The 27,160-nt window shown below is 38.6% G+C and overlaps 1 protein-coding gene across 1 annotated transcript in view; it reads left to right on the top strand.

The window, feature by feature from the left end:
• jade2 (jade family PHD finger 2) overlaps positions 1–27,160 on the top strand; it is a 458,373-nt gene that overhangs the window by 88,419 nt on the left and 342,794 nt on the right. The window contains 1 exon segment of the mRNA XM_030154999.1: positions 25,480–25,637. Within this exon segment, the coding sequence (XP_030010859.1) occupies positions 25,480–25,637 (158 nt within the window).

Below are 27,160 nucleotides of genomic sequence, written 5' to 3'. Positions count from 1 at the left end.
TAAGACCCAGCCACACTTACAAAAACAGAGAAATCTAAGATCAAGAATGAAGGGGACATCGGGAAAAGATGTCGTCCAGTTGGATTTGTACATCCATCTGCATTTCTTCTCTTCTTACTCTCCATTCTTCTTTCTGTCACTTTCCTTTTCCTCTTCTCTTTTTCATTCTTGTCTTTCTTTGCTTTGGCGTGATTACAGACACAGCAGATGAGTCAACATTTTCCCTTTTTCATCCCATTTCATCTTGTCTGTCTCCTCAGTATACATTTTATTCTTTCTTTTACAAAACTCTATTTCTCTTAGTCCAGCTTGGTGAGAAGTGGAGGGGGGCAGTTCATTTTTCAGAGGAGCTGTGGATGTGTGATAAAGGTAAAAACAAAAGAAACATTGCTGCTGCGGTAGAAAACAAACCTGAGAAACAACAGGGAGGAGGATAAGGCAAGACTTGTTTCATATTTCACCAAAAAGTGTTCTTTTGGATTTGTATGTTTTCATGTAGTAAAGTTCTACTGTAGTCATTATACTTTGACTTTGAAGCCCTTCTGTTAACATCATTTACACTTGTCTTAGTTTTCTGTTATTTAAAAAAAAAGCACCAAAAAAAACAAAAAAACTGTCTACAGAAGTGTTAACTTTTCAAACCAGCCGTGCAGCTGCTCTGTGTTCTTTGTTTTCTGTTGATACTTGTGCATTTTCTGCAATAACTAAAGGGATAAACTCCTCTGACTTTATCCTCTCCTGATGCTAATTCCTAAAATCTTATTACAGGATATCAAGTGTCTGCTATACTTTTGGTTCTGTTTTCTCAAACTTGACATCTCTATTTGTCACTGTTTTGAACTAGTTGCTTATTCATGTAATATAACCCAAAACTAGTTATTACTGTAACACTAAGATTAATTTTACTGCATGAAGAAAAATTTTAGACTGTATAAAATCGGTGGACCCATTAGCATATATCTATAGGTAGTCTGCAGCAACATCACTTTCTTTCTCACTGGGGTGGGTGATCTCACAATTTTAGATTGTGATCCATCTTAATCTATCAAACGATCTACTCTTCTCTTCTACTATCATTAACTAAATATCATAACTTTCACATGGAGTTGACATTCATTTAAAATGAATGAATGAAGATCATTGTTGTCGTCTTTGCCATCATCTTTGTTAACAATTTCTTCAAACATCTTCTCCTGTGAAACTACTGGTTGGATTCATTTCAAATTTATATGTAGCTTCCTTGAGACAATGTCTACAAAATTTGTCCACAATTTTGAGAAATTAGATTTTTTTAAGTTTTGATAAATTTTTGAAATATTAAAAATTTGCCTTTACTTATAATGGGCCATATTTTGATTGCTTATAACATGGAAATAGTTATAGGTATCAATATAGTTTCTATTGAGCACTGAGAGGAAGTCATATATGGACTTTCATTTAATTAGTTGACTTATCCTCCAGTGAGAGTACCACCCACTTCTTTTGGGAGATTGATCACCAGCATGAACACCGCAGGACTCTAACATAGCAGAATATGACAACCTTGCAAATTCAATTGGTTATTGATTCTTGATAGAACATGCCAGTGAGATACAGGGACATTAGTCCTATATTTGATGTTTGTATGTGACATTTTTCACGGTCTTCTTCCATGTTTACTAGACAGTATATCTTTTCTCCTGCATAAAAATCTAATTCAGTACTTTTGTGGATATTAAGGTTCCTGTTTAGATCGATGCATGTCAATGTTCTTGTGTCTGTTTAAATTACTGAAATCACAGCGTCACTGTATTAATGCTCTGAACACACATATTCTTTCCTCGCCTTCTGTCACTGTCTCATCAACCCTTTTCTCTCCTCAGTTGTATTCTCTCAATCACCCATTCAGCCTCCACACACACACACACACACACACACACACACACACACACACACACACACACACACACACACACACACACACACACACGCACACACACACACACACACACACACATTCATATGCACATGCATACACACATACATTCATGTACACATGCACATACTCAAAACACACTGCTTCTTCTTTGAATCCTGTGGACCTTCTGAGCAGCCAATCATTAGAGCCTGTCTCTACTCTGTGATGTGGCTGCTAAAATTAGCCTTCTCTCTGTGTGAGTCGACATCTGCCATGACGCACACAGAGAGCCAGGTAGCTATGACGCCGGACAAGGAAACTCCTCATTCCTCTCCTCCTCCTCCTCCTCCTCCTCTCCTCCTCCCCCTCAAATTGTTATTTGTTTTCATCTCAACTAATCTGACCATGTGCACATTGTCGCTGCACAGGAAAAACATTGTGTCATAAATCAGTCATTAGAAGAATATTTATTATACATCTATTAATGGTACATCAGTGTTTTTTTGAGTTGTTTCAGTTAAAATAATGAGGGAGGGAAGAGATTCATGTGTGTAATCACGGAAAGACTTATGAATTTGTGATACTTAGGCTATGACTCAGGTTTCACAGATTTGATGAAAAATTAGTGACAAAAGTCATACGCATTTTTAGGTTACAGTTGGGCTTTGATTTCGTGAGTCACACATTGTTCTTTAACTGTAATAGAGTTAGTCATGTTGTATAATTTGTAGGGGTGTATCGAGATCTTGTGCCACGAGATCCTGCGAGATTAAATTGTGACAATATTTTTCGTTTAAGTGAAAAGCGGTCTCGTGGGCAGAGGGCAGAAGCCTATCAGACTGTGAGCTATCCAAACTTCTAGGTAGGAGGTAGGTGATGTATGTCACGGTACTTATGGAGATCCCCCCCCCCCCCCCAAAAGTGGTCCGTGCGTACCTCACAATTTCACTCTGCTGGCGCACCTGGAAATAATAAATGGCAACAGAGTGACAGAGAAGACACAGACAATATGTAATCACTGTAAGAAAATAGTACTGTACCCCGCAGCTAACACAAGCACTATGCAAAGTCACATGCAGAACCACCACAGCTTGCTTCTAAAATCCAGTGCACCTGTGATTAAAACGGCTGAAGGCCAGACAACACTGACAGATGCCTTTGCACCTGAACTCCTAGAGTTAAGCACCAGAGCCATGGCAATAGTGAGAGACATCGGCATTTTCATTGCAGCTGATATGAGGCCATATTGCACATATTGTTTGCACTTTAACAAAAGAAGTATTTACTTTTAGCTGCGGAAAACTTCAGCAGTTAAAAGCTCATGCTTAGGTTGTGTATGGATGCAAGTTATAAAACATTTCAAAATGCACCCAGATTGTTTTGTGACTCTGTTAAATAAAAAAAGTCTGTTTGTCCAGTCATATATTTTGTCATTTTAGTTTTCTTAAAAGTAATGTGGAATATATATATTCTTGTGAACCCAATATCGTGTATTGTCTTGTCTCGTTAGCTGAGTGTATCGTCACACCCCTAATAATTTGATTATTTTTCTTTCTTCAAAGTGAGCAGTCATTGGACAAGTTATTTTTGCTCAAAAATCCAACAATTCTCCTGACTTAAATGTACCATCAGCACCTTGATCCACACTCACCGTGCCACCCCGTTGCCCTTTGCACCTTGTGTGGCGCAGATGAATGTCACACCACTGCTGCACTCGTAATCACAGTAAAGAGGGCCCTCTCTGTGTTTAGTGGTCTAATAATAACAGCAGGATGAGGAGTGAAGGGCAGAGCATCCTCTCTGTCTCTCAGTCTTTTCAAAGTCACACATGAACAAGGCTGATTGTTTAGCGGTGAGTCAAATGGTGGTGTATGATGTCAGCTGGCCCTTAAAAGCTTTTAAAGCACTAGGCTATGTCACTGTGCTTCAAGGAAACTGGCTCAGCAGCACCATAATAACAAGGTCTGTTGTGTGGGTGTAGGTGTGTGCTGCACATGGATGTATGTGTGTGTGTTAAACCTGTTGGGTGTGGGTTTTTAAATCTTTGTGGGCTCTTCATCTATCATCTTTGTTTTACGTGTACCTTCCTTCCTTTGTGTATGTGTTATTATAATACATCTGTGTATATTTGCATCTTCACTTTTGAGGTTATGTGAGCCCATCTCTGTGTATCTACTGTAACAGGTCTTCTTTGTGTTTGTGTCTTCACTGTTGGAAAAAGTCAGCTTTCAAAAGTCTTGTGTGGTGTCTGTTGTGATCAACTCATGGGGAAGTAGCCATCGCTAATCTATCACTTGTACACAGATGGGCAGAGACAGGAGTCAGTCTACAAAACAAAGACAGGGGAAATGCTTCCAACAGAACACAAACAGACTGAATCAAATCAGAAAGGCTCAAAGTTTACATCATTAACCTCTTTGCATGATTGCCTAAGTCATATTTTTTTCAGGACATAACTAATGATGCAAAATGAAGCAGCAGTGTCAGTAGAGTAAAGTTGCGCAGTTATCACAATTTGGCCACAAATATGACTTTGGCAATTATGCTGTGAAGCTAACAAAATGCAAGGTGAAGACTGGTCCTGGAGTTTGGATATTTAATATATGTGGACACACTTGGTGTTTATCTGTAACACTATGAAGCTGTATAAAACTATAATATTTGACTATGAGGTTTTGCTGGAGTAAGAATTTAAAGTAAAAATTAGCAGATGATGTATGATGTGTCTGCCATTTGGTGAGAATGTGGTACATGTGATCTAGGGCTGGATTCATTGGCTGCAAGTTCCACCTCATTTTTTGTGATAGTGAGAGAACCAATTTTCAGGGCTACGGAAGTTAATGCAAAGCAGAAGATGAACCTACCAATGACACAGGTAATATAGTTTATCTTGTTTAGGTGATATGCAAGCCCCAGACAGTCACTGTACAGTCCTTCAGCACCTCTATCCAGTCAACTCCTGCTGTACAGTATGTGCTACACAACAGTATGCACTGCAATTGACTTATTGTCTGTATTGTCAAACCATTATCAAACAGCAATTTAATTAGTACTGCTGAAAAATCTACAACTGTGAGATCAGCTGATAAATAAAGGAGATATTAATGGCTTGATTGTCAACTATTAGTGTTTTTGCTTGAAATGCACCTCCCTAGTTGTACATAAACCAATCAAATATCATTAGTGTAAAATAAGTAAGTACATTTACTGTGGAAAACCTCCCCCAGATGACAGTGGGGTCCAGAGTATAGGAATTCAACAGGAAGTACTCACTGAGAGAGGTGAGCTCAAACAATAAAAGTCACACAAAGAAGCAGATGTGCTCAGTGATCCAGATTTGTATTTATTTGATTTAGAAGTTCAGTTCAGCATTTCTGTACCATTTATATTAACAGTCAAGAATAGAAAATTTCCCAACAGTATAATTTTTTTTCAGGGGGAGATGGTATTGGTTGATTGATTACATATCTACTTTTCCCGTTAGATTATTATTCTGTTGCTCTGTTATTATATCTGTTTATTATCGGGTGACCTCTGTTACATAGGCAGCACAGTACCTCTAGGACACTGGTATCAAACATACAGCCCAGCAGGCGAAAACGGGCCCACCAGAAGGTCCAATTTGGCTTGTGAGATGAATTTGTGAAATGCAAAAATTACATTGAAGATATTTACAGTTGAGGGCGTTAAAGTCGTTTTAGTTGAAGGTCCACATACTGGACAGTTCAATCTCAAGTGGGCGGGACCAGTCAAATACTATCATAATAACCTATGAATCCAGCTCCAAATATTTTATTTTATAATATTTCTTTGCTGTAGTGTGAAAAAGTAAATGTACATGAAAATGTTTACATGTACAAACTGTCCTTTAACAAAAAAGTGAATAATCTGAACAAATATGAACAACCTGAAATATCTGAAGAGGAGTAAGTGTGATTTTACCAATATTCTGCCTGTTACTAAATGTTTTTGTATTAGTAGATCCATTGTGATCTATAAGTTGTAATGCACATGGGTAAATTATAAACTTGGGTATAATATTTTCAAAATTGCACTTATCTTTCTTAAGACCTTTTCAGGTTTTTCATTTTATTTTGATTTTTAAGGCAAATTTGTAGATGTAAACATTTTCATAATATAATTTAACTTTTTTCACTGTTATTATTTTAGTGGTCCGGCCCACCTGAGATCATATTGGGCTATATGTGGCCCCTGAACTAAAATGAGTTTGACACCCCTGCTCCAGGACCTGACATAAGCACATGCATGAACACTACAGAACTACAGTCCTGTTGTTAGTTATAGTAGTGTAAGTACTACTGTCAGGAGCAGCCACCGTGTTATAACAGCACTGCTGTGGTGATAGATCATAGTGTGTGGCAGTACTTGTTCTACACACTGCTCTCACATGTATGCCTTTTCCTTTCTGTATGATTATTTATACCTATTAGTGTGACTGCTCCTTTACCAACCTCTACACATGCGCACACACACACAAACACGCACGCCCCCCCCCCCCCCCCCACACACACACACACACACACACCCATGCACACACTCATGTCATCAGTCCAGATCTAGATTGGACCTAATGAGAGCTCTGCATGCATCCATCCCATAACTCAACACAGCACAGCAACCTACTGACTGACTGAGCAGAGAAAAGCGTGTGTGAGTGTGTGCGCGCAAATGTGTGAATGTTTGACAGGCAGGTTGTTTGCAACCATGGCTGCCTGTGAGTTACTGTATGTGTGTTACAGTAACGCTGAACCAGTCTCTCTATACAGGCTTCATCCCAGCAGCTGAATCTCATCCATTCAGTTTCAGGGAGAGACCATTGATCACTCGGCTCCGCTATTTTGGATAGATGTCGATGCAAACCAAACTGATGACGGCATCAGTTATTAAACTTGAGGTATTGCGATCCAAATAAACCCGACAGCTGCAGTAAGTCGTGGTATGACAGCCTGTCACATTTAGGGAAATGAGGCAGCACAGGGCTTTAACAGAAAGACAGAAATGTGACTTTTTGCTGAATCATTGCTTTTTGAGAAAATTATCATTTGAGATTTGGGATTCCCAAAATGAAGGATTTTGCTTCTCAGCTTCCAGAGAAGATGTGCTGCATTGAGGAGAGTGGCAGATGTGTTTGGGCTCTCTTGTGTGTAGAAAGAGTAAATTAAGATACTGCATTACAGCTTATCAAACCTAAGCATTTTTAGTAGGTAGTTAATTTCTCTTGATGCAGAAATGTAAAATACTGATGCAAAATTGATGCAGGAACTGACTGACTTGGCTCTCAAGCAGGTGCAAAGATGGAGAGATGAGATTACGCCTTGGTAGAGGAGATTTTATGGCGTGTATATGAAAGAAGTGGGTGTAGCCACTGTAACATTTGTGTTAAAGGTCCCGTATTATGCTATTTTTCAGCCACGTCATATAGGTCTCAGAAGCCCAAAAACATAGTATTTAAGTTTGTTCGCCCCAAAATCATCCTTTTTTCGGAGTTTCAGTGGTCGAAAAAGTCACTCTCACCAGCCCTCCTCAGAACAGTCTGTTTCTGGGCCTGCTTCCGGGTATGCAAATGAACGCATCTGTCCACGCCCACTCCCCCTCCCCTCTCTGGGAGAGGACGCGGCTTACGCTAGCGGTACTACGCGCTAATGTTGACGGTGAAGCCATCATACACATGTCTCAGACAGAACGTCTTTCCAAACACTGGCTTTCTTTGCCTTGAGGCGTGACTGAGCCCCGACGGAAAACGGCGGTGTTGTGTCGGGTTCATGGACCTGACACGGAAAGACGCCTGCCGCCACTAATGCAGGCAGCTACTAACAAGCTTGATGCTAACTATACTGATGCCAACCACAAAAGGCCCGTGTTCAGAGTAGTTCTGTTGAATGTCTCTTCATATTATCAGCCCTTGCATGTTAACGGGGACGCAAACGTTAGCAGCAGTAACCGAGCTATGTTAGCTGCCATGCTAACGTTAGACGTACACATCAACAACCACCAGCTTATCCGTAATGTAGGGTTATGCAGTAAAGATACAAAAAAATGAGAAGAACTTACATCTCCCACACTTGTACTTGGGTCACGAAGCGTTGGTACTGCGTCCTTCTTGATTCGAAGTATTTGTGCTAAGCCGGAGCTGTATGGGCCCATGTTAAAAAAAACACTCGTCCGTGAAATGCCGGGCACACACATACAAGCGTTTGGGAATGTTGTTTGGTACATGACCATCACAGATAGAATCCAGCCACTTTTTACGGAGAGGCTCGGAAGTGGGGAGCAAAAATAAACTATCGTGTTAGTGTGTGCAGCCAACAACACCACAGCTTGCGTGTCTCGCCTTCGCCATGTTTGTTGTCCAAGAGGTACTTTGCCAGGGCGGGGCTCGCTTTGCCAGGGTGGGGGCACAGTCAGGGGGAGGAGTTAAATCCGCTTATGTCGTCATAAGCGGACCCAACTCAAACTCGGCCGTTTGAGCAGGCATTTTAACAAAATGTAGTGTAGCAAGGCAGGGAGGAAACAGACAGTTTTCAAATTCGAACCTCATAATGAGGCTACTGCAACACACACTACTATAAGAAAACTTTCACAAAGTGAGATTTGCATAATACGGGACCTTTAAATAATCCTTTTGAAGCCTCCGGCTTATTTTGGCGGTCATCATCCTGATTGTTTGAAGCTAGAAGTGACTATATTTGGACCAAAGGGTGGAGCTTTTGGAGTGGGAGGGGTGATGGCTGAAACTTTCCTGGTTATTGATAATGCTACTGTGAAGTAACTTTAACAGTGACACAGCTAAGTCAGTGGTCCTCAACCGGGGCGGCACGGAAGCATACCATCAAGGTTGAGAAACACTGGCCTAAGTCATACACTACATGGACAAAAGTATTGGGACATGTTGAATTCAGGTGTTTCTTTTCAAACAGGAGTCTTGGATAGAAAACAATAATGACAAATGTCATAATATAGATTTATATTGCAATAAGTATGATACTGATTATTAATATTGATGTTTTTTTTCTCAAATCACCATGAACGGGACATGTTACGAGCTGTAGCCATGATGTGTCCCAATATTTTTATCCATATAGTTTCTAAATATCAATATATCCTTTAATTTTAATGGGAGATTTTTCTTCCTAAGTGAGATGTAAAGAAAGTAGATGGCTAGTTGTGGTAGAAAATTATTATTTACAGTCAGAGCATGGAAAATATTTGAGAAATTTAGAGGTACAACATTTAAAATCATAGTCATAGATTAAAAAAACAAAATCAATGTTGAGTGGTAACAATATAAACAAAACTTACCAATACAATTTTATACATATATATATATATATATATATATATATATATATATACACATACACATACATACAGGGTGGGGAAGCAAAATTTACAATATTTTGAGGCAGGGATTGAAAGACAGTGTATGACCAATTAGTTTATTGAAAGTCATGACAATTTATTTGCCACAAGAAAATTTACATAATAGAAAATGTTTTTATTCTATATGTTCTCCTTTCTCAATAACTGCCTTCACACGCTTCCTGAAACTTGCGCAAGTGTTCCTCAAATACTCGGGTGACAACTTCTCCCATTCTTCTTTAATAGTATCTTCCAGACTTTCTCGTAATAGTTTTGCTCATAGTCATTCTCTTCTTTACATTATAAACAGTCTTTATGGACACTCCAACTATTTTTGAAATCTCCTTTGGTGTGACGAGTGCATTCAGTAAATCACACACTCTTTGACGTTTGCTTTCCTGATTACTCATATGGGCAAAAGTTTCTGAAAAGGTATGGATAATAGTGTTAGGTATGATTATGACATCAATATATGTTTGGTTTCAAAACAATTGACGTAGTGCCTGCAGAGAAAAAACAACGAAATGTTCATTGTAAATTTTGCTTCCCCACCCTGTATATATATATATTAGGGGTGGGCAAGTTAACGCGTTATTACCGCGTTAACGCATTCATTAAATAACGCAGACAATTTTTTTAATCTCACGTTAACGCCGTTTTATTATTGTTCTGCCTTTCAAGCAAGTCTTAGTTGATTTATACATACGGACTCTTATTTTGAAACTCATGCTTTTATTTTGCTGGTCCACACACCGGTGCTGTGTGTATGTGCCGGCTGAGAGGAGAAAACCGGCGAACTTTACAAGTAATGCTGATGTTTAAGCTAATTTGTTTATGCAAGCAGTCGGAGATGGGTTGCTAATTCTTTATGCAGGCTCATGCTAAGTTTATGTAAATTCATTGGTTGTGTTTAGGTCTAATATGTCAGCCTTTGAACTAACCTTTACTCATTTACGATGTGAATGTTGTATTAGCAGTCATTTTATCTCGATGCTAACTTGAATGGGAAAATCCATAGACACGCTAACGATTAGCATTTACAGGTTAATTAAAGATTTACAACATCTTTTTATTCAGCAACAAAGGCTCACATCAGAGATATTTGATACTATTCATTCTTACAACAACTGAACATAAAATTCTCACAGGCAAACGTTTTTGGGGCCATACAAACAAGAGTGAAAGAAACATGTCTGTTAGTTCTATGTCCGAACTGACTACAGTAACACGGAAAGGACAAAACATACGTTAGTGCAACTTATTCTGACCACTTCAGGGCCCCTTTTGCTTGCTTTGAACAACTGAACATCACATGTTAATGGGCTTATTAGTATCAGTACTGATTAGTGGGCTTTAGACTCCTGTCAGTCACTCACAACTGTAAATACACTGGTGGGGACATAAACATGTGTAAAAGTAGTGGTTTTTTACATGGACATTTTCATTTTAAATGTCTTCAGATGGTGGGGTTGAGAAGGACACAGTTGTTTGGAAGCACTGACGTGCAATTATTTTTATCACCGGAGTACTTCCAGTCTGGAATATCACTGAAAGGCAATACATGCCACCAACAACTATGCGATTAATTGCGATTAATCGCAGAAAGCCATGCGATTAATCGCGATTAAAAATTTTAATCACTGCCCAAGACTAATATATATATATATATATATATATATATATATATGTATATATATATATATATATATATATATATATATATATATATATATATATATATATATGTTTTGACGTTTGTCATTATTGTTTTGTAGCCTAGACCCCTGTTAGAAAAGAAACACCTGAATTTGATGTATCCCAATACTTTTGTCCATATAGTGTATGACTTTGGCATTTATGCTATGAGGCTAAGGAAATGCTACAAACAAAGGTCACTGAGAAGTGATTTCAGTATTTGGCCATTCTTATTTGAATCTTCTGAACATATTTGGACATAGACGGTGGAGCTGGGAAAGACTGAGGCTAATCTAAAGTTAAGTCTAATGCAAAGTCTCTAAAGTACTTTAAAACTACATGATATCTTTTAAATCATTGTAATTCAAGTGGGTGTTAGGGTCCACACTACAGCAAGGTTATAATCATTAACGAAAACGAACAAAATGACGAAAACTAGAATTGAAAAAACATTTTCGTTAACTGAAATAAATAAAACTCTAATTAAAAGAAAAAAACGATAACTAACTGAAACTGTATTGTGTGCTTACAAAACTAACTAAAACGTATAAAAATTATGTCTAAAATTCCCTTAGTTTTCATCTTTGTCAATGTCGGATTGATATCAAATTGATTTATTTCGCTCCAGCAATTTTAGCTGGTGGCACCATACAGCGCTTCACAGTCCATCATGTCTGGTCACTTGTGGTTTACAGTTGTCTTCTGGTCCCCAGTCTACCTGGAACATGCAGACTAAAGCTGGGACAAAGCAGCAGAGTCCTGTATGGGATTTCTTTGAGTGATGCGTGGGGTCATTTTTTTTTTTTTTTTCAACCCGGACCCGGCTTTTATGGAATTATTTGACCCGCCCCCCAAATAGTGACATTTTTTGACCTGATCCGCAGGTAACCCCCCGGGTTACATCACTAGTACTAACCTATTGTGGTGTGAATGATAGGACTCAAATGCACGGATCTATTAAGAGAAAGAAAGAAAAGGGAGCAAACAGACAAACCTGGTGCAGTAGTCAGAATCCGATAGAAAGGACAGTTATTGTAGGTGATGAGGTATGATGATCCAGCCCCAGAAAAGAACCCTCTATACTTCCTCATAAAAAAGGCTGTACGAGCAGCAGGTGGATGTGATAGACCACATAGCCGGTTGCCTAGGGCGCCAGCTGCTGGAGGGGGCACCACCAGTGGGCATAAAACAAATAACCAAATAATAGTAATAATAATTATAGTAAATAAAGAAATACTAGTACTGATAACATAGTAATTTTTCGTTAACTGTCTTAAAAATAAGGAAATAAAAAAACAAAACAAAACAGCAACCTCCCCTGTAATTTCTCAGGTGAACTCTTACAGACCTGGTGCTCACTGCATGTGTGAGTGATAGAGACAGGGTGGAGCTGAATGACAACATCAGACAGGTATTGAACTAAGCATCCAGGTAAAGGTTGCAGAATTTGTCAAAAAGAAAAGGCCTTCCAAGCCCTTAGCTGCACAGTTTAGAAGCAGAGAAAAGAGGAGGCAGGAAAGTATTCCAATTATAGAGGTATGTAACCTTTTATAATGTTAAAAAACGTTTTATGGTACTAGCAACAGCTGGCTGAACTGAAATGAAGAAGAGTTGGCTAATAATGGTACTGTAGATGATTGAGATATGAGATATCTGCTAAGGTGTCTGGTTTACTGCTGCTGAACTGGTTTATATGTGTTTCTATCTCATTTATTGCTAGTTGGTTTATATATGTTTCTATCTGGTTTATATATGTCTCTTTGCGGTTTACTGCTGGTTTGCTGGTTTATATATATTTCTGTCTGGTTTATATATGTTTTTTTCTGGTTTATATATGTTTCTATGCAGTTTACTGCTGGTTACCTGGTTTATATATGTTTCTATCTGGTTTACTGCTGGTTGGCTGGTTTACATATGTTTCTATCTGGTTTATTAGCTTACCGGCCGACAGGCCGTAAGCTATTGTCGTCATGTGGCGTCCGTCGTCGTCGTCATCTGTCGTCGTCTGTCGTCGTCTGTCGTCGTCTGTCGTCGTCTGTCGTCGTCTGTCGTCGTCTGTCGTCGTCTGTCATCGTCTGTCGTCCATTACCAAAATTTCAGTCGTCTTCTTCTCCGAAACTACAACTCCGATTGACATCAAACTTGGTATACAGCTTCTTTATGATGATGTCAACAAAAGTAAGTGAAATTATTTGGATCCGGATCTGATTCTGGATTTGGTGCGGCTTTGAACAATTTCCCCTTTATAAGCGATAGGAAGTGGATCGACGCAGTAACTCAGTAAATATAAATGATATCAAGTGTAAATTTCTACAGTCCAGCCCTGATGGGGAGATGACCAAAACATAATGGCCACATGCTGATCAGGATCTTCTTATGGATCTGGGAACTTAAGGAAAATTTAACATGGGCTCTTATGGGGAAAACATTTCAATCATCTTTTTCTCTTAAACTCCAGTTCTGATTGACTTCAAACTTGGTATACAGCTTCTTTATGATGATGTCAACACAAGGTATTGAAATTATTTTGATCCGGATCTGATTCTGGATTTGGTGTGACTTTGACAAATTTTCACATTATAAGAGATAGGAAGTGGATTGATACAATAAATCAGTAAGTATCAATGATATCAAGTAGGAATTTGAATTTTTTACAAATCTGATTGGAATATGACCAAAACATGGGCTATTTCTGTAATGTAATAAATGCACATAACTGGGTGATAATAAATGGCATCTGGATACATTTCCCAAAGCTTTTAATTTGGCCGGTAAGCTACAGGGCCATTGGTCCTATTTTTAACTTACTGGCTGACAGGCCGTAAGCTATTGTCGTCATGCGGCGTCTGGCGTCGGCGTCTGTTGTCTGTCATCGTCGTTTGTTGTTGTCGTCTGTCGTCATCGTCAGTTACAAAAATTTCAATCGTCTTCTTCTCCGAAACTACAACTCCGATTGACTTCAAACTTGGTATACAGCTTCTTTACGATGATGTCAATGAAAGTTAGTGAAATTATTTGGTGCGACTTTGAAAACTTTCCCCATTATAAGCGATAGGAAGTGGATCAATGCAATAACTCAGTAAATATAAATGATATCAAGTTGAAATTTCTACAGTACAGCCCTGATGGGGAGATGACCAAAACATGGGCTATTTCTGTAATATAATAAATGCACGTAACTGGGTGATAATAAATGGCATCTGGATACATTTCCCAAAGCGTTTAATTTGGCTGGTAAGCTACAGGGCCATGGGTCCTATTTTTTATGTTTTAATCTGGTTTATTGCTGGTTGGCTGGTTTATATATGTTTCTATCTGGTTTATATATGTTTCTATGTAGTTTACTGCTGGTTGGCTGGTTTATATATGTTTCTATCTGGTTTACTTCTGGCTGCTTTGTGCATCTCCTCTCACGCTTTGCACATCTTCGCATTGTTTTCACGTAAGTGACGTTGTGTATGGATCACACCCCCCACCCTCCAACCTGCTATAGGGAATTTTTTTAAACATCAGACTGTTCAAATGTTTGTGTCTCTACTCAGTCAATGAGCCACCCTAACCCGACCCCCAAATAAAGTGTCCAGGGTAACCTGTTGATCCACGCCTCACTAATTTCTTTGAATAACATGGCAAGGAAGATAAAATATTTGAAATAACTATAACTAATACTAAAACTAAATTAAACTAAATTAAAACTAAGCCTTCAGAAAAAAATGACAACTAATAAAAACTTGCAAACCTGCTCTAAAAACTAATTAAAACTAACTCAGAGAAAAAAAAAGTGAAAACTAAATAAAACTAAACTATAATTAAAAATCCAAAACTATTATAACCTTGCACCACAGATACACTATATTGCCAAAAGTGTTTGCTCACCTGCCTTGACTGCATATGAACTTAAGTGACATCCCATTCTTAGTCTATGGGGTTCAATATGACGTCGGTCTACCCTTTGCAGCTATAACAGCTTCAACTCTTCTGGGAAGGCTGTCTGCAAAGTTTAGGAGTGTGTTCATGGGAATTTTGACCATTCTTCCAGAAGCACATTTGTGAGGTCACACACTGATGTTGGATGAGAAGGCCTGGCTCTCAGTCTCCTCTCTAATTCATCCCAAAGGTGTTCTATCAGGTTGAGGTCAGGACTCTGTGCAGGCCAGTCAAGTTCATCCACACCAGACTCTGTCATCCATGTCTTTATGGACCTTGCTTTGTGCACTAGTGCACAGTCATGTTGGAAGAGGAAGGGGTCAGCTCCAAACTGTCCCACAAAGTTGGGAGCATGGAATTGTCCAAAATGTCTTGGTATGCTGAAGCATTCACAGTTCCTTTCACTGGAACTAAGGGGCCAAGCCCAGCTCCTGAAAAACAACCCCACACCATAATCCCCCCTCCATCAAACTTTACACTTGGCACAGTGCAGTCTGACAAGTATCGTTCTCCTGGCAACCACCAAACCCAGACCCGTCCATCAGATTGCCAGATGGAGAAGCGCGATTCATCACTCCAGAGAATGCGCCTTCACTGCTCTAGAGTCCAGTGGCGGCGTGCTTTACACCACTGCATCCGGCGCATTGCATTGCACTTGGTGGCTTGGATGCAGCTGCTCAGCCATGGAAACCCATTCCATGAAGCTCTCTGCGCACTGTTCTTGAGCTAATTTGAAGGCCACATGAAGTTTGGAGGTCTGTAGCGATTGACTCTGCAGAAAGTTGGCGACCTCTTCGCACTATGCGCCTCAGTATCCTCTGATCCCGCTCCATCAGTTTACGTGGCCGACCACTTCGTGGCTGAGTTGCTGTCGTTCCCAAACACTTCCACTTTCTTATAATACAGCTGACAGTTGACTGTGGAATATTTAGGAGTGAGGAAATTTCATGACTGGATTTGTTGCACAGGTGGCATCCTATCACAGTTCCACGCTGGAATTCACTGAGCTCCTGAGAGTGACCCATTCTTTCACAAATGTTTGTAAAAGCAGTCTGCATGCCTAGGTGCTTGATTTTATACACCTGTGGCCATGGAAGTGATTGGAACACCTGATTCTGATTATTTGGATGGGTGAGCCAGTACTTTTGGCAATATAGTGTTTAGCAATAACCACAGTGGAACATGATAACTCTCAGAACAATTTGATGAATGCTAAAAACACAGACAGCCAATCAGAACACATGTGAATTTAGAGGACATCATTTACAGCCTGCCACATTAGTGCTATGTGTCATTGATGTAGATTGTATTTTTCATTTTCTGTTAATAATATGAGTAATAACAATGACCTGCTCACCACAGTCATGGTCCTGAGCAGTTGAGTTAATGAGCAAATTAAGTGCAGTCATTGACAGTGAAACATTGCAGTGTCACTTTTATGACCCTGTTTGGATTATGTTAGCCCTTGTGGATAATTTGTGTGTCACTTCTGAGGTAAATGGCAGTATTTCTGTTGAAGATTTGGTAAATTTTTGTGAACTGTTTAAGGTAATTACAGAAAATGGATTAATAACCATCTTTTTACCTTTTCTATAGTGTGAAGTTTGGATAAAAGCTACAAATGTGTCGAGACGAAGTTTGCACTCCTCACCCAGTGTGTATTCCACAACCAATGATGAGTTTATGTTTTGAGGCTTTGACACAGCATGTGCTTCATTTGGTGTACATAGTGACATTTCTCATATAATTCTTGGAGTTCTTAGTGTGGTCTGCTCTTTGATGTAAACAGACTGTAGACCACCCCTCTGGCAACCTTAGCTAATCCTAAACATCAGTAAGTAATTTCAGCAACACGCCTAATGTTAAAACATACAGTTGCATTAGTATCACACATAACAGTAATAACAGTACTGTTAAATGTGTAACATTTGTACTGTAAACACACTAATTACCAGGCTCCCTGACAAACCATATAGAACACAAATTAATGCTAGCATTAGCTAATGTAGCCAGATTATGCTAACAGGCAAGAAATTGAATTTCATGAAACTATACTTCATTGTCACTCCGGTTAGCTCACCTGGTGGACAGTATGCTGTTTGAGTGGGACCCTTGTTGCACCAATACTGTTTTGATTCCAGCTTGGATTGTTTGCTGTGTCTCACCCCCCTCTCTCCCTTGTTTTTCTTGTCTACACTCATGTCTGCACAGTGTTAAAAAAAGACAAAACAAAACTTAAATATTAATGGTCTTGTAAAAGGCCCATTCATGCTCACCTTACATACACTGTAACAAATTTTACCGTTAAATAACGCTAAATTACTGGCAGCTAGAGCTGCCAGCATGCTACTGTTATTTTACAGTATCTCTACTGTAATCTACAATTACAGTTTCTTACTGTAAAAAGTATTACGGTACTGGGCTGTATATAATGTTCCTTTTACAGTAAAATACTGTTAGCCACAGTTGCTGCATTTTACAGTAACTACCGTATTCCAAGAAACAATATATTACCGTAAAACATATTTAATGTAATATTTACAGTATAACACAGCAAAAAGCTAGGATTGTAACATTTCAAATTACATTTTAAAATACAAAATCATCAACATTGCTAGAAAAAGCTCAAACAAGAGATGACCTTATAACATTGAGCTTTTATTAAATTCACTGCAACAGCAGCAGCATTGTGATGAAGCTTGGTTGGAGGCCTTCACAGACAACATGGCTTTCAATGCTCATCATCCAACTTCCAGATGTGACTTCATCACCTGCAACTGATGGAGACAAGAATTGAGGTTACTTTTTTCGTGCTTTATTTAAATTTGGTATCATAAGTTATACTGCTACCACTTACGGCTATTCTTGTCTTACAGTGGTAGACACTGTCATGGAAGGACAAAAGCAGTTATTTTATTACTCAGATATAGACAGACAGCTAATAGGCAGACTGAATGACAGACAGACACAGACTGACACACATCCACACATAAACACACACATACAGACATCTACAGCAGTATTAGTCTGGGACTGGCTGGAGGGTCAGGGTGAGCCCAGTATCAGCTGCAGTGGAAGACATTTGGACAATGGTATATCAGTTGTGAATGACACTGTGTTTATAGAGCTGTAATGCATACAGACATTCAATAATGCTACACATCCTATACAAACTGCCCAACAAAGAGGGAAAAATTAGCCTTAGTCACTTACTTTTATTAAAACAGTGGTTAATTATCTCAGTTAACATGGATGTCCAAGTTAGTAAATTCCACTTTACAGATTTAATGTCTTAGAAATGTAACCCTGGGGCAGCGAAAACCACACAAACTGACACACTGTTTAGTTTAACTGTGTCCACTTTGCAGCTAGCTAGTATGCTTACACTTACATTAGCTGCATGTTAGCTACATAAGGCTAACACCCCCAAATATGAAGCAGTATTACACCGCCTGTTACACCGCGTAAGTTGCATCCGGTGTGAACACGGTTTATGGAGGCAATTTAATGTTTAATGAACCCAAAATGCCACAGCATGGTGACAGTTCCACTGATAAAATCACATTTACCTGATAAATGACCAACTGGAGCAGGATGGAGCAATGGGAGTGTAGGTAGAAGGATGAAAGCATCAGGTGGCCTCTGTTCCACTGCTGGATGGTCCATTCTGTGTTTATTTTTTTTCCTTCTGTTTCGTAAAAGAACCACTAACATTTGATGCAGCCAGTCTATAGTTAACATTCGTTAGATTGAATCTTTTTCTAAATGAGCTGGTGGGACTTGATGCCAGATGACTTTGTTCATTCCAGTTCTGGGCGGACAGCAGTGGAGGAACTGAAGAAAAGACTGTAGAATACTGTCAAATTTTACAGTAGCTTACTGTTTTAAATTTCCTCCTTACAGACCTCATTATTTACAGCATTATACTGTATTTACAAATAACAGTATGATACTGTACAAAATTTACCGTTTTTTTTTTTTACAGTTATTTGTTACAGTGTATGTAAAAAGGTACGTCTATTTCAAACGGTGTAAACATCATTGCCTTTTTACTTAGATGCGTCCATTGCATTGGGATGAGCATTTGTCAATCAGTCGACCAGAGGGCACCAAATGCCACAAAGAAGAGTAATGGTTTTGGAGAAAAACAATAACAACAAATATGGCAACGACAGAGGAGGTATTACAAATGTGGATACTAATATTGATATTGTAAAAAATATGTAAATGTAAATATGTAAATAATATTTAACCTCTTAAGTTCTTATTCTATATTTAAATAAATTTTTATATAAATACCAAATTTCTTATTTTTCTCTATACCGTACTTTCTGGACTATAAGCTGCTACTTTTTTCTCATGCTTTGAACCCTGCAGCTTATACAGTGATGCGGCTCAAGTATAGATTTTTACGGGCTAGCGGTGTTCTAGCAGGAAGTGCAAAAGCGAGGTGATGCGAAGAGGAGAAGTTTTAAGCTTAACTTTTAACAATCATTTTGTGTGTCATGCACAAACCCTCATCACGGAAAACACACGAAGAAATGCTTATGTTGCAGTTTTTAAGTTAAAAGCAATCGATCTGTCTGTCCAAGAAGGAAATAGAGCTGCTGCACCTAAGTGCCATTGAGAGTGGCAACGGAAGAGAGACTGAGAAGGTGTCTGACAAACCCTTTCTGAGGCTGTTCAACTCCAACACTGAAGAAGACTTCAGTGGTTTCAATGTGGAGAAGGAAGATGAAGATAGCGATCAGTGACATTTCTGGGTTTTTTTAACCAGCCATGTTACTGCCATTTTACTGCCATGTTACAGGCACTGTTTAGAAAAAAACAGTTAAGGAATGGAAATAAATATTTAAATAATCTTTCTGTTTACCATCTTTCTGTGTAAATACCTCATGTTACAACGTGGACACCCGCGGCTTATAGTCAGGTGCAGCCTATATATGTACAAATATTTTTTTCTTTTAAAATTTGGTGGGTGCGGCTTATATTTAGGTGCACTCTATAACCCGGAAAGTACAGTATTTCATTGTCTACTCATTTGTGCTTTTTCTCTGCATTTGCTTGTTGTCTGTTGCTGCTGTTAAATGTGAAATTTCCCCAAGGTGGGATAAATAAAGACTCATCTCATCTCATCTCATCTCATCTTATCTTATGTTATCTTATCTGCTCTGCTCTGCTCTTATTCTTATCTTGAGAAGGGTAGATGCCATAAATATGTTGGTAGTTTTTCACCAACTCACACTGTTGGTCTTTGAAAACTTACACTATTTCTGGAAATTATTTTCTTCAAATCTCAACACTGCCTCCATGGTTCTCTGTGGTACTGCTCCATATTCTCCGTTTGGGTTCGCACCTGCAAACTCCCAGAGAACGGACAGAATTATGGATGTAATGAGCGCAGAGGATGGTCTTTAACGTAGCGCATGAATGGGCCTTTAGCACATTAATCACATATACAGGCTGATTTAATCACCCCAGAAAAATCTTACTCCTCAGGCAAGGAAAGTGTCACTCATAGCTGTCAATCAAAGCCTTCCATTAGCCTTAAATTCGTATTAATGGAGCAGAAATTTATAGAAGCGCTACCAGCACATATATTAGATGGTCCACATAATTGTAATGAGACTATAATGACTCCTGGAAAACAGTGATTGACTTCTAAGAGAGTAGTTGACGTTTTATGGAATCAGTTGGAGTCATGATTCCTTGGAGCCAGCAGGTAGCTGTTGTCATTATTGCCCTGTAGGAAACTTCCACATTGGCTTGAGTTTCCAGCCCTTGTTGATTCCCCTTGTGGAACATTTCCTGTCTGTGTTCTTCTGTCTGTTGAAAATTCACAGCATCTTTCCCTTTTCTGTAGAGGCTGAGCAACCAGTTTGAATTTGAATTTCTAAATTAGGATTTATCAAATTTGGAAAGCACGGTGGAAATTCAATCACATGTCCTCAGAATGAAGTCATTATGGCAGATAGATGTGGAAAATGTTTCTAGAGATGTATAAATCATGTGACGAATGGAGAAAGAAATGTACTTTTTCAGTAATTATCGCAGGGTTTCCATGGCTACTCTAGGCTTATTGCACAACAAACTCTGTCCACCAAAAGCTGCTTAAGATGACATTTGCACCAACACTCCCATACATGACTTTTCATTAGTTTGCTCCATTATAATACAGTCTGTCTGGTCTTCACAATAAATACTGCCGACTTAAACTGTCACTGTAGAAGATAAACAAGTTAGTCAAATCTAATCAGCTCTTGAAGGACTCTGTTTTTCTATTTTTCTGCTGAATATGTTTTTTTTACTTTCCAACTCAGCTAAGGCAAATGCACCTAATTTGTATTTTATATTTGGTATAAAATTGGCCCGACAGTTTGGAAACAGCGGCTGCCTGTTCAACCTTCCTCTTTATGTGAAGTTTCTTTTCCATCTGTCTGCCTGTCGTTCATTGCCGAGGCTGGGTGACTCCCAGCTGTCTGTCACAAAAAAAAAAAAAAAAAAAAAAAGGGTTAAAAAAAAAGACAAGGGTGACAGTGGATGAGGGGCGGAGAGGAAGTGGAGTGAAAGAGAGAGAAGCAGAGAAACACAGCAGAACATAAAACTGCAGGAGCTTGTAATAGTGTTTCCTAGACATTAATTAGCCGCAGTCATTCCTGTACAAACACACAGTAATAAAACTGATATACAGAGCTCCTCTCCTCTCTCTGCTCATTCTCCCTCTTCATTTATTTTCACCTTTCTCGTCCTTCATTTTTTCTCATTTGTTTCTCACTCCTTCTTTTCATCTGTCTTTCCCTCTCCTCCTCGTATCATTTCACGCTCTCTTTTTGTAACATACATACTGCTCTTTATCTATGTCTCTTGAGTGTGATATCTCAGGATCAACAAACAACAAATTTGATGCAAAGGATGAACTGATTAGAACTTGGTGGCCAAAGGTCAAGGGTCAAGGTTGCTGTGACCTCATGTCCATCTTGTTAACATGTCAAGACATAAGGTTTTGTACATGTTATGGATAAATCAATGACATTAACATTGTACATCAAAAAAGGTCAATGGTCACTTCCCTGGAGACCTCATAATGTTTAATAAAATACTTTCGTGGGTGTCATTCAAGTGGACTGGACCAGTAAAATAATAACCTATAAATAAAAAAACATTTTGTGTTTGTGTTAAATTCACATTATAATTTTTTAAAATTACATTAGAAAAATGGGAATAAGCTGTACAAACATGTACAACCAGAAATATCTTTGTAAAACGTAAGTGCAATATCAACCATATTATGTCTCAGCTTGTTATTAACGCAGTTTACAGGTCACAATGGATATACAAATGCAGAAAAACATTTAATAACAAGCATAATATTATTTAAAATTGCACTTGTTTTTCTTAAGAAATTTCAGGTTTCTCATATTTGTTCAGATTACTCAGACAGGATAATTTGTAAGTGTAATATTTTCATAATATAATTTTACTTGTGTCACATTAAACCAAGGAGACAATTTGGAGTTCTCATTATTTGTAGGTCATTATGCTATTTTATTTAATAATACACTGAGCTGTATGTGGCCTCTGAACACCCTTGACTTTTAATAATTTCACTGTAATTTTTGCACTGTGCAAATTCATCCCATGGGCCGGATTGGACCATTTGGCAGGCCACTTTTGGCCCACGAGCCTTATGCTTGACACTTGTGATCTGTGTCAAAATGATAAAATACTTAAATGCATAACTTGGGATTAGTGAGCACAAAAGGCAAATAAATAAATGAACAAATCTAGTCAATTCTGTCGTTTTTATTTAAAGTTAGCAATACCATTAATAATAATAATAATAATAATAATAATAATAATAATAATAAGTATAACAATAATAATACCCATCAGCCACTACTGAAGTCAGATGCAAAGACTTTGTAGTTTTGGCCAAAGCCATTAATATTTTTCTGCTCTGCAATAACAGTCCATAATGAGTCACTGGAATCAGGCATGTCAGTGTATTGGCAACGTCTACTGCACCAGGTAATACACTTAATACCTTTTTGGGACATTTCTCTCCAAATGTTCACTCCCTATAGTATATGAGTCTGGACAGACGTAGATGTAAACTGCTGCTCCACTGACCAGTGCAGACAAACAAACGTATGGCAGGAATTCTAGTGTACCTTTATCTCATGCTTCCTTCTCCACTTTTCCATTTTAACACCTGTCTTCCCCTCTTATCTCTTCTTTCCTTCTGCTGTCCTCTTTCTCAACCTCTCTGTTTATTTTTGCTGAATCCTGTCCATTTTCTATGTTCTTTGTATTTCTCTCCTCCGAATTCCACTTTATCTTTATTTTTCTGATTCTTCTTTCATTCCTTTCACCCTTCAGTCTTTCTTCTTTCTTCATTCTCCTATTGTTTTCTTGACTTTTTCCCTTTTCCTAACCCTCTTCCTTCCACGTCTCTTGTCTTTGTGATGATCCTTCACTTTTGTCTCTTCTCTGGTCCCGTTTTCTTTATTTTCACCTTTTGTATACTCATAAGTCTAAAGTAAGAGGGAGAGAGAGAGAATGTAGGTGGAAAGGGAAAGAGAGGGAGAAAGAAAGATTAAGGAGTGGATCACCCTTAGTCTCTGTCTGTCCTCCTCTTGTATAGCTGAAGGGAAAGGCAAGATTCATCATGGCCTTGGCTCACTGTCTTAACACACACACACACACATTCCTATACACTCACACACTTTTACATGCACGTTAAAACACTCCGTTTCACGCACGCATAGCTGCAAAAATATACACACAGGCAGAAGTAGAACACACTCTGTGTTGTGCATAAACAAACATGAGCACACACTGTAAAACACACACGCACATAAGTCCCTTGCTCCATTGCATTATTTATTTGTGCTGGCTCTCAGACAGTGGAAGCAGCCAAGCAGTAGAGGCAAGGATGCTGCTTTTTACATATGGCCTTTTTATATACTGCTCTGGGACACACACAACACAAACACACACACACACACACACACACACACACACACACACAATCACACACACACAATCACACGATCACACAATGGTCTCATCCCCGTCTGTCCTTGTCTCTCTTTCTCTCTCTCTCTCTCTCTCTCTCTCTCTGCTAAAATTAATATCATTCCTTGGTCTTTCTTTCTCCTTCTCACTTCTTTCCTCATTCCTCTCATACTTGCCAATTTGTCTTCTCTTTTCTCTTCTATCCTGCTCTTGCTCTTGTCCTACCTCTATAACTGTTATTTTCCTTTTTATCTGCAAACTCTCCTCTCCTCTCCTCTGTCTGAGACAGTAGTTGTCATGTCAAAAAACTACTAAGGTTGAGTAAAAGTACTTCTTTACATTCCACCACTGACATTAACAGGATGAGGGATCTACGATTGCCATTGGCCCCTCGAGGCCACACTAACTGCTTCCATCAGCATACTTCCACGCTCACTGTGACAGTGCTAGAAATATAAATAGAAATAAAAAGGGGAAAACTCCACTCCAGGGGCCTGAGTGAGTGAAGGAGAGGCCGAAAATGGAGAGGTTAATGGAGTGATGCAGGGGGGAGTGAGGGAGAAGGATGGAGGAGAAGAGCTAATAAACCAGGGATAAGGAGGCTTTGAAAATAATGATAAAATGCAGAGTGAAGTCATATGGTTGATTTGGCACTGCCCTGTCTGTGTGTGTTGCTTGTTTTCCTGTGTGGCTTTGTGTATTTTTGCGTGTGTGCTCTTGGCTGATGTCCTTGAATATACGACTGATAATATAATTGCTTCAGGTCCCATTGAGAACACAAAGTGTGTGTGCTAGAATTGTCTGCTTGAATACACCCACTCCCTTGGGTCTCACACACACCATTTTAATCCTACTACATAGATGTGTTTGAAGCCTATTTTATTAATATTTACTGTACATTACACTCATGTACTGTTTGTACAATACGTAATAACGACAACCAACAGGTCTCAGAGTGACATCCCTTGTGTCTCAGTTGCTTATGTTTTCTCCTCTTTACCCTTTAGATGCCTCTTTCTGCAGATTTAAGACAATTTTATGCAAAAGCCGGTGAAGCAAGTGTGTCTTTGTATTTTGACCATTGCCATCTTGTTTTTTTGGATCTGGAAGTGAACATTTTTGGACACAAGTCTGGTGCTGGGAATTGAAACTCACAAAGCTATCAAGGGATTGACCTGTTTAACCAGTAAATCATCACTAATAGGGCTTTCTACAACATTTTGATTATTGGCAGAAGTTGACTTCTATACACACATATACTGTATATATAGTATACATACATACAATTATTACCATTTTGTTATTTGTTGTTTTTACTAGTACTTTATAATGTGCAAGTGGCGTTTTTTTTTTCCAATACTGTTTTTTTTAAAGAGTTATTGTTTTGCTATTTTCTTGTGGTATTTCTTGTGTGTATATCTAGTATTGTGCTGCTATTAGAACCTCAATCTCCTGAGGGTTCTGTCTGAAAGACGAAAAAAGTTCCGTCTAATCTAATCTAATCTAAGTTGTGGTAGCTGTTCCTTAGCCTTTACATTCTCTCTTTCCTTCTCTCTCTTCAGGTATTTCGGACAGACTTCATCACAGCCATGAAGCTGCCAGACTCGGCACAGCTTGGCCCCGAGGACTTCTACGTGTTGTCAGACCCCTGGAGGCAAGAGTGGGAAAAAGGAGTACAGGTCCCTGCAAACCTGGAGGCCATACCTGAGCCTGTAGTCAGGTAGGACACCCACCAAACACACACAAAACACCAACATGGGACTTGTCTCAAATTTGTCCTATGAAAAAAGTTTCAAAATAATAAGAAAAAAGCTTTCTATACTGGTGATCACTGCACATTTCAGCATCACTGGTATTGTTAAAAAAAGTGATGCACTACCTGTTCTTTTGTGGTTTACACAGTCATTATCTCATCTTTAAAACATAAAAGAAATCTGGAAAAGTTCCACAACGACAGAGTTACAAGTTTAAATGTTTTTATCTATGCCTTGAAGTTGTTTTGATCATTTTATTTACACTAAATGTAAGTTTTACTGGAAGTTATCACAGCAGTTTAAGTATATGAGAAACTGTCCTCATCTGAAATTGAATTTTGGATTTATATCTGTCTGAATGGGATAAACTCAAGGGACACTACGCTCTGCTGTGATTGGATGTGTAACTGTCAGGCTACTGATAATATTTTGAGATTCAACATAAATTTACATATTGGATTTGGCTATTACCATCCATTCACAAATGTCCATTATTAGAATTATATCATGACAGTTTTTCTAGAGTTGAGGTGTGGTTGATTCAACTGGATTATTTGATTATTTATTATTTATTAAGTATTTTTATGCCTTGGTTAACCGGACAAGATCACTCCTGTTTAAAATTCTTATTCATTTTTAGCCTTTTGCTTTTGCAAACAGTCACATGAACATTGTCAGAGACCAATACACATGTTCCAGCATAAAACAGGGAGTAGGCAACTGTTCAAAATGAACTATGTGATGGTTGATGTTGAGTTTAAACTGAAATATAGCACCAGACTCTCATTTGGTCTGTTTTGTTCTGGCTCTGAAGTGAAACAGTGACAGAAGATTCAGTGATCCCTACAGACAAGGGTCCTTCTCTGATAGGTCCTCAAGTCTTCACTCCTCAGACTTGAGGATCAATCAGTAAAAAACCAATTAGTAAAGGCTGATTCTTGCAGTTTGGCCAGCGGTGTAGTAGTCCCTGGACAAGTGGGTATACTCTCAATTTTTGCCTTTTTTTTTTATTTTTTTTATTTTTATTTTTTTTAAGTAGTCCAGAAAAAACACCCTGTTTTAGAAACAGTGATATGTAAGACTACTCTATTTAGTTTACCCAGAAATGCATCAGTAGTATTTGCTCACTAACACAAATTATCATGAGTTGATCAAGTGCAGTTGTTAGGTGTTACTGGTCGCAAAAGCAAACTGCATGAATGTAACATGTATTCAACATGAGGCAAACATCGGATAATGTTAGTCTTTCATAACGTTAGTCTACTTACAGAGTTTAACTATTTACGACGAAATCTCTTCTCTAAATGTGCAGTCATATGGCCAGTAAGTTAAAACAGTAACTCATTTGGAAAGTACCTTAAAACTTGCCTCAGAATTATGTAATCCATCAAAGTAGGTTCTCTTGATATATGCCACTCACTTGAAGGATGTTTATTCTGCCTTTCTCATTCGCATTTCCAATAATCACGCATCTTTCAATGAGACGTGC

This window comes from Sphaeramia orbicularis, chromosome 14 (assembly GCF_902148855.1).
Source record: "Sphaeramia orbicularis chromosome 14, fSphaOr1.1, whole genome shotgun sequence".
In the NCBI taxonomy this organism is placed as follows: Eukaryota; Metazoa; Chordata; class Actinopteri; order Kurtiformes; family Apogonidae; genus Sphaeramia; species Sphaeramia orbicularis.
The sequence above is the reverse complement of the archived record's forward strand: the minus strand, read 5'-3'. Positions and strand labels throughout refer to the sequence as shown.